This window comes from Dipodomys ordii, unplaced genomic scaffold, assembly GCF_000151885.1.
Source record: "Dipodomys ordii isolate 6190 unplaced genomic scaffold, Dord_2.0 Scaffold143, whole genome shotgun sequence".
Lineage (NCBI taxonomy): Eukaryota > Metazoa > Chordata > Mammalia > Rodentia > Heteromyidae > Dipodomys > Dipodomys ordii.
Window position 1 is genome coordinate 2,928,844 of NW_012267359.1, and position 10,441 is coordinate 2,939,284.

The window sequence follows — 10,441 nt, forward strand, 5'->3', positions numbered from 1 at the left end:
TTTTTTCTTTTTTGCTTATGTGGTGCTGAGGAATCGAACTCAGGGCCTCATGCATGCAAGGCAAGCGCTCTACCACTGAGCCACCTTCCCAGCCCATGGCATGACAGTTTTGAACTCAGGACCTCACACTTGGGAGGCTAATGCTCTACCACTTGAGCCAGCCCTGTTTGTGTTGTTAAATTGAGAGTCTTACTTTATGCCCAACTAGCCTGGTCTGCAATCTTCCTATTTTATACTTTTCCTGCTTTGCTCAGCCCTGCACCCAGCCATTGGGTGAGATATATCTCTTAACCTGGGCTGGCCTCCACTGAGGTCTTCCGAGCTCGGCTTCCCAAGTAGCTGGGATTATAGCCACTGAGCCTGGCTATGGTGGTGGATTTGGGGGAGAGATTTTGGCAAGAGCATGAGACTAAAGATGATATCTTGATGTCTGGCTGGATGCTAGGGAGCCACAGAGAAAGTGGGTGCAGGCGTTGGGGACGTGTTTTGAAAACAGGGCCAGGATTGCTGGCAGAGAGGAACCAGAGGCGGCCATGGGGTCTCCAGCTACCCATTAGCCACCTGAGGCTTCCACAGCTGGCCATGGCAAGCCAAGATGGAACCGGGTGTTTGGACCCCAGTGTCCTGGACGAACCTGGAAGATGTGGTCAGGAACTCGTGCGGCCTGCCTGGCATAGCTAGGAGAGCAAAGTCTGGCAATGTCAGGGTTGAGCTGTAGCTGGCAGCTTTGGTACTGTCCCCCTCAGTTTTCCATTGTTGTCTTCCAAAACTAAACGCAGTTGCTCCAAGAGTGGTGAGTGAAAGAGTGAGTTAATAGTTCAGATCCATCCTTCCTTCCTTCCTTTTCCTTCTTCCCTCCCTCCCTTTCCCCTCCCTTCCTTCCTTTCTGCCTTCCTCTCTTCCTTTCTTCCTTTCCCTCCCTTCCCTCTCTCCCCCCTTCCTTCCTTCCTTCCTTCCTTCCTTCCTTCCTTCCTTTCTTCCTTCCTGTCTCACTTCTGTAGAGCTGTGGCTCAAGTGGAGACTTTTATCTCCAATTATGTACCAAAAAGCCAGAGATGGAGGTGTAGATCCAAAGTGGTAGAGCACTAGCTTTGAGCAAAAGAGCTCAGGAACAAAGCCAGGCACAGTGGTCGCTTACGCCTGTAATCCTAGCTACCCAGGAGGCTGAGACCTGAGGCTGGAGTTTAAAGCCAGCTCAGCCAGAAAAGTCCATGAGACTTTTATCTCTAGTAAAACCAGACTTCTATCTCCAATAAAGCAGTGCTGTGGCTCAAGTGGTAAGAGTGCTAGCCTTGATCACAAAGAGGCTCAGGAACAACACCCAGGTCTTGAGTTCAAGCCCCAGGACAGGCACAGCAAAACCACAAACCATTGAGGCCCTGAATTCAAGCCTTAGTACTGGCAAGCATTGCACATGCGCACATACTCCCACACAAGCATGGGCAGGGCCACGGTGGGTGGGTAGGTGGTCAGTCCCGAGCGGGTCCTTCTCCCTGTCCTCTGCAGCTGAATGACGGGCAGTTCACGGTCATCCAGCTGGTGGGCATGCTTCGGGGCATCGCCTCGGGCATGCGCTACCTGGCCGAGATGAGCTACGTCCACCGAGACCTGGCGGCCCGGAACATCCTGGTCAACAGCAACCTGGTCTGCAAGGTGTCTGACTTCGGACTCTCACGGTTCCTGGAGGAGAACTCTTCCGATCCCACCTATACCAGCTCTCTGGTGAGGCTGGGCCCCATGCAAAGCAGGTGGAGGAGGGAAGGAGGCTGAGGGGTGACCAGGAAGCCTGGCCCAGGGAGAAGAAACAGGTTCAGGCTGATTGAGACCTGACTGCCGGCATGTTGGAAAAGAACAAGAGTTGGGGAAGGGACAGCTCAAGTCCCAGAAAGAAAGGAAACACCAATTAGGGAGAAAAGGCCAAAGTCTCCAGTGAGGGCTACAGTGCCGGGGTCCATTTCCCCCTCTCCTCTCCACGCAGGGAGGAAAGATCCCTATCCGATGGACAGCCCCCGAGGCCATCGCCTTCCGCAAGTTCACATCCGCCAGTGATGCCTGGAGCTACGGGATTGTGATGTGGGAAGTGATGTCTTTTGGGGAGCGGCCATATTGGGACATGAGCAATCAGGATGTAAGTGTGTCCTGGCCCTGTGTTTCCTGGGGGCTTCTCTTACCTGCAGTACAGGGTGTGGGGGTGGGGTAGGGGGGGTGGGCACTTCCCAGGTCCTTGTTCTGGTCAAGCATGTCATGAAGAAGGGGGGGATCATGGGCTGGGAATGTGGCTTAGTGGGAGAGTGTTTGCCTAGAATGCCCTGGGTTTGATTCCTCAGTACCACATACACAGAAAAAGCTGGAAGTGGCGCTGTGGCTCAAGTGGTAGAGTGCTAGCCTTGAGCAGAAGAAGCTCAAGGACAGTGTCCAGGCTCTGAGTTCAAGCCCCAGGACTGGCAAAAAAAAAAAAAGTGTGTGTGTGTGTGTGTGTGTGTGTGTGTGTGTGTGCACACGCATGTGTGTGTGCCAATACTGAGGCCTGAATTCAGGACCTCTCTATTGCTTTTGGCTTTTTCACTCAAGGCTGGTGCTCTGCTAACTTGAGCCATACTTCCATTTCCAGCTTTGTGCTGGTGTATTGGACATTAAGAGTCTCATGGACTTTTTGCCCCTGGTTAGCTTCTTGGAACTGGGGTTCTCAGATCTGAGTCCCCTCTGAGTAGCTAGGATCGCAAGTGTGAGCCTCTGGTCCCTTGCTGAAAAGCAGAGGCCATCCTCACATGAGAGCATCTGATACAGCGTAGTTAAGATGGAAAGGGATGGAGGTCACAGGATGTTACATTCCAGACTGTGCCTGGGGTATCTAGCCTTTGGTACAATTAAAAGGACTCCCAAGCCAGGCACAGCAGTTCACACCTGTAATCCTAGCTACTCAGGAGGCAGCGATCTGAGGATTGCAGTTCAAAGCTAGCCTAAGCAGGAGAGTTCTATGAGACTGTTCTCTCCAACTAACCAACAGAAGTTGGAAGTGGAGCTGTGGTTGAAATGGCCAAGCACTAGCCTTGAACACAAAAGTTCAGGAACTGCACCCAGGCCCTGAGTTCAAGCCCCAGTATCAGCACAGAAAGGACTCTGTTGAGATCTGTGATTCTGGGGCGCTGTGACTCCCCCATCCCACTATCAGCGTGGGACCCTTTAGCTTCCCATCCCCCTTGCCCCTTCATAGCCTCATCTGGCTCTTGCCTGTGGTTCCAGGTGATCAACGCCATTGAGCAGGACTACCGGCTGCCCCCGCCCCCGGACTGCCCCACCTCCCTCCACCAGCTCATGCTGGACTGCTGGCAGAAAGACCGGAATGCCCGACCACGCTTCCCCCAGGTGGTCAGCGCCCTCGACAAGATGATCCGCAACCCTGCCAGCCTCAAAATCGTGGCCCGGGAGAATGGCGGGTGAGGGTCCCAGAGACCAAGCCCCTTCTCTCCCTCTTCCTTGCTCTCCACCCAGATCTCCCCCCCTCCCCTCCCCGGCTACACACACATCCACCCCCACTGGCCAAGAAGGCTCCCAGTCTCTTTGGAAGTAGATGAGAGCATATGTCTTTGCCAGGCTGTCGGTCCCCTGACTGGGCCTGGGACTCAGCATCCTTCCCCCACCCCGTAGGGCCTCACACCCCCTCCTGGACCAGCGACAGCCTCACTATTCCGCCTTTGGGTCTGTGGGTGAGTGGCTCCGAGCCATCAAGATGGGAAGATACGAAGAAAGCTTTGTAGCAGCTGGATTCGGCTCCTTTGAGCTCGTCAGCCAGATTTCTGCTGAGTAAGTACAGTAGCAGCAGTGAGAGTGAGTAGAAGGGGTTTTGGGGGAGTCAACCTCCCAGATCAACTATTACCTCGATGAGGCAGTGTGGCAGGAAGTTACTCCATTACCCTACCTACAGCAGCCTCCCAAGCAATAACAGATGCTGGAGTGGGTGCTGGTGGCTCACACCTGTAATCCTAGGTACTTAGGAAGCTGAGATCTGAGGATCGCAATTTGAGGCCAAATCCAATTCATCTCTAGTTAACAAGCAAAATGTTCGAAGTGGTAGTATGGCCTTGAGCACAAAAAAAGCCAGCTGGGCACCGTTGGCTCATGTCTATAATCCTAGCTACTCAGGCTGAGATCTGAGGATCTCGGTTCAAAGCCAGCCCAGGCAGGAAAGTCCGTGAGACTCTTATTTCCAAGAAACCACTAGAAAACCGCAAGTGCCGCTGTGGCTCAAGCTGTAGAGCCCAAGGACAGCGCCCAAGCCCAGAGTTCAAGCCCCACGACTGACCAAAAAAACAAAAACAAAAAAGCCAAGCAAGTGGGTGAAGCCCTGAGTTCAAGCCCTAATATGCATACAGAAAATAAAAACCGCTGTTAGAGTGAAGAATCCAAGGGCCCCTTCTAGATGGCAGTGCCCACCTCCGCTCCCGGGGCCTTTGTAGCTCGGGGGACCCCCCTTCCGTGCCCTTTGTCTGTATCTATCTTTGTACATCTATCTACATTCCAGGCCTGTGCTCACATTAACGTGTCCACTCCCGTCCTGTTTTCCCACCCATAAAAGGAGAGGCTGGGCCTGAGTTTTGGAGATCCTTCCTAGCTTCAGTGTTAAGTGGTTTTATGATCCATCACCTCCCATGTAACCGTTCTTTCCTGCCTTTTCCATGTCTCCCAAGGCCTCTGCTTGTCCCAGGTTTGAGTAATAGCATAAGGGATACAAATCTATATGCAGGGGATTCTTGGCAGTGGGACCCGTCCTGTGTGTACTCCAGGGACCTCCCCTTCCTCTCCACCCCATCCCCTGTCTCTTTCCTACTTTTCCTTTCTCCCTCCACATTATTTTGTGCTTTTTCCTTCCTCTATCCCACTTCCTGCTGCCTCGCCTCTTGGCGGGGGGGGGGGGGGGGGGGGGGGGGGGCAGGGGAGGGCAGCTCTCAGAGCTCCACCCCCCCCCATAGGGCCTGCCCATCAAAATCCTCCAGAAACTGCCCAGAGACTACTGACATCATTCTTTCTCTATCCCACTTGCCTTCCTGATTGATTTAATTGTAGTCTGGAACTGAGCAAGATTGGCAAGCCTAGCCAGGTGCTGGTGGCGCTCACATCTATAAGCCTAGCTATTCAGGGAGGCTGAGATCAGGATCCAGGTTCAAAGCCACCCCGGACAGGAATGTTTGTGAGGTTTTTTTTTTTTTTTTGGTTGGTTGGTTGTGGGGCTTGAACTCTGGGCCTGGGTGCTGTCCCTGTGCTCTTCAGTGCTCTACCACTTGAGCCACAGTGCCACTTCTGGTTTTCTGGTGGTTAATTGGAGATAAGAGTCTCAGGGACTTTCCTGCCTGGGCTGGCTTTGAACCAAGATCCTCAGATCTCAGCCTCCTGAGTAGCTAGGATTACAGGCGTGAGCCCTTGGTACCTGGCTTGTTCATGAGATTCTTGTCTCCACTTAACCACTAAATATTAGCTGGAAGTGGAGGTGTGGCTCAAGTGGTAGAGTGCCAGTCTTGAACAAAAGAGCTAAGAGACAGTGCTAAGCCCTGAGTTCAGGCTTCAGTACTGCCAAAAAATAGAACTGGTGGCTCACGCCTGTAATCCTAAGTCTTGAGACTCCTATCACCAATAAAGCACCAGAAAACCGAAAGTGGCGCTGTGGCTTAAGTGGTAGAGCACTAACCTTGAGCTGAAGAGCTGAGGGACAGTGTCCAGGCCCAGAGTTCCAGCCCCACAACCGACCAAAATAAATAAAATGAATAAAACTGGCAGCCCCAGGAACCTATGGCTTACGGAGCACTCTGCTCTTTCTCAGGGACCTGCTCCGAATCGGGGTCACTCTGGCAGGACACCAGAAGAAAATCTTGGCCAGCGTCCAGCACATGAAGTCCCAAGCCAAGCCTGGAGCCCCCAGCGGGCCAGAAGGACCAGCCCCCCAGTACTGACCTCCCTGAGGACGCCGCAGTCGCTCCTTTTTCCTGGGGCACAGTCAGGGGCACGCACAGAGACCCTCAGCCCTGCGCCCCATGGATTGCACTTTGAACCCGTGGGGGTGGGGAGTTGGCAGTTGGGAGAGACAGGATTTGGGGTTTGTGTCATGGAAAGCAGAGAGCCCATTCCAGGCGGGGAACCCCAGACCCAAGAGTGGGCATGAGCAGAGGGTGTGAGAGGCGCCCAGTGTCTCCCAGCCTCTCCAGAGGGTGCTCCCCACCCCACCCCCACACCTTGATCATGCCCCCCTACAGACCAAAGAGAGGGTGGCCAGCCTGCCAGCTCACCTGTGGCGCAGTCCCAGGAGGCAGGAAGAGGGTGTTGAGGCTCAGTGACTCATCCATCACTGGGTTTTGATGTCCCTGCCACCCAATGCAATCATTTCCCTTGTAAATGCCCCTCCCCCATCTGCTGCCTTCATATTGAAGGTTCTGAATTTTATATATATATATATAGATATATATATTTTTTGTTTTGTTTTTGGTCTTATTTTTTCTTCGCCCCTTTTATTTTATTTTTTTCTTTTTCTACCGTCCTTGTCCTCATGTCTTTTTGTGTTGGGGGCACCTGTGTTGCTGTCTCCTTCTTTGCCCAAGTTTGGAACAGGGACCCACCCATGTGTCTGTTTCCAGAACAATGCCTGGGTCCCCCAAGGACCCCCCCCTCCCCAAGCTGTGTCCACAAAAGAGTGCAGCAAGAAAGGGGGGGTGGGAAGGAAACCTGAGACAGACTTGGAGGGACTCTTAAATTATATTTAAAAAAAACTTTTTTGTTGTTATAAATAAAAGGAAATGGGATGCATCCCAGCTCTGAACTAGATTTCTGCCAAGCAGAGGGTCTGAGTCTGGAGGGTCCAATGGCTCAGGGCCTGTGGGGGGGGGCTGGATGCCACATCCCTGGCCCCCAGGGTGTGTTTGGGGTGGGGGCCTTAGGAGGTGACTCATTCACAGCAGCTGCTAACAGCTCCTGCTGGCCTTTGCCAAGAGCCCCGGGCACCTCCGGGGTGGGGCTGCCCCTCCCCCGTCCTTGGTTCCTTTGCCCTAACGGGCACTGTGAGGGGGACACGCTTTAAGCTCAAGCCCTGCCGTGCCACCCCATGAAAGGGAGGAAAAAACCTAATTGGGGGCGGGGGAGTGTGAGTAGGGGTCCAGTCAGATGGAGACAGATGTGGGCCAGATGTTGACATTAGCCTGGTTTCATGGGAGAGCTGGCACTGGCTGTGGGGGAGGGGGCTGGAGGGGCCCCCACGTGAGCCCCATGGCATGCTGGTTGGAGGACAATTCCCCCATTCAAGAGGCTGCCCAGGCAGGTTCTCGGGGCCTCCTGGGGTGGGGAGGGGACCCGTGGGAGTGAAGGGTGTCTGCCCCCAACTTCCCATAGACAGGAAGAGGAGGCTGGGATCATTCCCTCCCTCCCCCCCCCCCCCCCCCCCCCCAGCAGCCCACTTTTCCTTCGTATTTTCTGTTTCCTTCTTTCAGCCTGGTTTTCCCTTTCCACTGGGACACCTGCAGGGTCAGGTCAGGACCGGCCAGCCTGGGGAAGCCTTTTCTACTTCTGCCTCTCTATTGCCCCCTGTTGCCATCTGGTGGTCATTGCAGCGGACCCCAAGGTGGGGATCTTAACCTGGCCCTGAGTTCCTACCTCCACCTAAAGGGACAGGATGCCCGTGTTTTGTGTCCTCGAGCTGAAGTGGAAGGGGCTCACTGCAGTGGAGGGAGAAGGAGGGGTCTCCCTGGGGGAGGCGCCAGGCTAGATAGGCTGACCTCCCAGAGCTGGCTCTGGGAAGATAGAAAGTCAAAGGAGCTGGAAGACAGGCAGAGATGTAGACTAGGCTAGCGCCGGACCCAGAGAGTACAACCTTGGGAGCCTGGTGGGGACGTGGCTCCTATCCTAAGTCCTTTCCCCATGCATCTGAGTCTGGCTTTCTCCAGGTGAGGGGCTGGTGGGAGGGGGGGATCAGGATAAGCAAGAGTGAGAATGCATTCCAAGGACCTGTGTCATGCCTGTTCTAGATCCCAACCTTCCCTGCCCCCCTCGCCCCCCTCCACTGCTCCCTACTGCCCAGGCAAGCTCCCCCCCATCCCCCAAGAGAGGTCCTGGCTTAGGCTGAGTGGGTCAGTTGACCTGGGCGGTGATGAGTCTGGTCTCAGTGGCTCAAGCCTGTAATCCAGGCTACTAGGGAAGTGGACAGGCATTCATGGTTCAAGGCCAGCCTGAGCATAAAAGTTTGAAAGATTCCATTTCTACCACTGACTGTTAGCTCCCGTGAGCAAGAAGGAACAAGGAGAAGGATTGAAGCCTGAGTAAACCTGGGGAGCAAGCAAGATGCTACCCCAAAGATCACAGCTAGGCATCAGTGGCTTACGCCTGAAATCCTAGCTATTCAGGTGGCTGAGATCGGGGGATTGAAAGTTTGAAACCAGCCAGGGCAGGAAAGTCCATGAGACATCTGCAGTGAACCACCAATAAAAGGGGAAGTGGGGCTTGTGCCTCATGCGGTAGAGCACCAGCCTTGAGCAAAAATTTGAGTGTGGGCCTTGGCCTGAGTTCGAGCCCCAATACTGGCATACAAAAAAAGTAAACAAAACTGGTCAGAATGACTTTTCATCCCACATCTCCACATAAAGATGGCAAGTGAAGATTTTTCCTCCTGAATCCCAGAACCAGAGGCTTAGGGCTCCATCCCACTGTCCCTCCTTCCCTCCCTCCCCTCTTCCTCTCCTTTGGCTCAATGGGCCACCCACAGATGGCTTCTTCGAAGGGACCCTCCCCTCCCCTCTTGACACCCAGGCTCCCCCTCCCCCTGGAATATTTTACCCAGTACTCAGCCCTGTTTCCTCCTCCCCGTAAATCATAAAGACATTCCCATAGAAAAAGCAATCGTTTTATCTCCTAGAGGAGGGGCACTCATAAGGGCATAGCTTTGAAGGCAGGCTCTGGAACATTGCCTGAGGAGAAAGCCAGAAAGTCTGTTGGCTGGGAATTGCACTCCGTGCCCATGCAAGCCCAGGGCCCCAGGGAGCAGTTCTCACCTCGGTCCACCAGCCAGCCTTCTGGGCTCCGCGGTTTCTCCCTGGTAAAGGAACACACACAGAAGAACACCACCACCTCCATGTGCTCTAGGCCTCTGCCCACCCCTACCCACCCCACCTCCCTTCCTCAGCCCCCCCGTTCGGGACCCACCTCCTCCATGGCTGCCGCCTCATCCTGTGGACACACTCCCTGGTGGCCACTGCCACCAGGAGCGGCAGAATGACCACCACAGGCACCAGCATCCCCAGCAGGACGGCCACAAAGCTGGATGGTTCTGGAAACGGGAAGAGAGAGAGGCCTATGAAGCAGGAAAGGTAAGATGGGGTCCCTGGCTGCCACATGAGGGACCTCATCCCCTAAACAGCTGGCTGTGGCTGGTTCTGTGCCCAGAAGGCTGTCACTCCTAGAGCTGTTCCTCACCCCAGAAAGCTCTGTTTCCAGTCTCAACTCCAGGGGACATTCGTCCAGCTGGCCGCTAGAGTCCCCGGGATCTTACAGTCAGCATTTCTCAAGGAGCAAGCCAGAAACCTGGTTGGTCAGTCTGCACAAGCTGGCTGCTGGGAAGGCAGATGCTGGCCCCACACTGTGTCTACTGAGCCCCAATCTCTAGCAGGCAGTCCGGGGTATATGTGTTAAACATACTACCCTCCCCTCCGTTGGAGCAGGCTACACATGAGCCCTACACACTGGGGGAGAGAGAAGGGGATAACGGGGCACAGAGTGACAGGCAGGGAGGGGAGCCAGGGCTCAGAGAGAACATTCTACAGTACATGGCCCAGAAAGTGGCTAATTAAAGACCTTTGTCCTGCTATCCTAAGGACATATTGTGACATGCTCTCTATTGTATGTGACAATATACATTATAATTATGTTGGATAACATAATTATACAGTAATTGTACAAGGTAGCATTACCTTGTATAATGGAATTATAATACAAATAAGATTTAAATAATTGTAATTATATGACACAGTTCACCTAATTATATGTAACATGAAGTATATTTAATACTACATGCTACATATAGTATGCACGTATCTGTGATATAGATCTCATGTTATATATCCCATTATATTATGATATGTTCATGTGTTGTGCATTATATCCATCACTTAATACTTAACATATGTTAATATATACTATATGCTATGTCTATTATATAAAGTATATACTGATACAAATATATATGAGCCGGCCACTGGTGGCTCACGCCTATAATCCTAGCTACTCAGGAGGCTGAGATCTGAGGATCATGGTTCAAAGCCAGCCTGGGCAGGAAAGACGGTGAGACTCCTATCTCCAATAAACCACCAGAAAACCAGAAGTGGCGCTGTAGCTCAAGTGGTAGAGCGCTGGCCTTGAGCTGAAGAGCTGAGGGACAGCGCCCAGGCCCAGAGTTCAAGCCCCACGACCGACA

General features: G+C 53.3%; 2 protein-coding genes across 2 annotated transcripts in view; one reads left to right on the forward strand and one right to left on the reverse strand.

Annotated features, from left to right (window-relative positions):
* Positions 1–6,748, forward strand: part of Ephb4 (EPH receptor B4) — a 23,246-nt gene extending 16,498 nt beyond the window's left edge. Inside the window, exons 11-15 of the mRNA XM_013031713.1 lie at positions 1,507–1,722; positions 1,979–2,128; positions 3,244–3,437; positions 3,649–3,804; positions 5,816–6,748. Of these exons, the coding sequence (XP_012887167.1) occupies positions 1,507–1,722; positions 1,979–2,128; positions 3,244–3,437; positions 3,649–3,804; positions 5,816–5,945 (846 nt within the window). The 3' untranslated portion in view covers positions 5,946–6,748. The remainder of the gene's footprint in view (positions 1–1,506; positions 1,723–1,978; positions 2,129–3,243; positions 3,438–3,648; positions 3,805–5,815) is intronic.
* A 2,150-nt stretch (positions 6,749–8,898) lies between these two features.
* Zan (zonadhesin) overlaps positions 8,899–10,441 on the reverse strand; it is a 63,665-nt gene continuing 62,122 nt past the window's right edge. Inside the window, 2 exon segments of the mRNA XM_013031714.1 lie at positions 8,899–9,064; positions 9,175–9,298. Of these exon segments, the coding sequence (XP_012887168.1) occupies positions 8,899–9,064; positions 9,175–9,298 (290 nt within the window).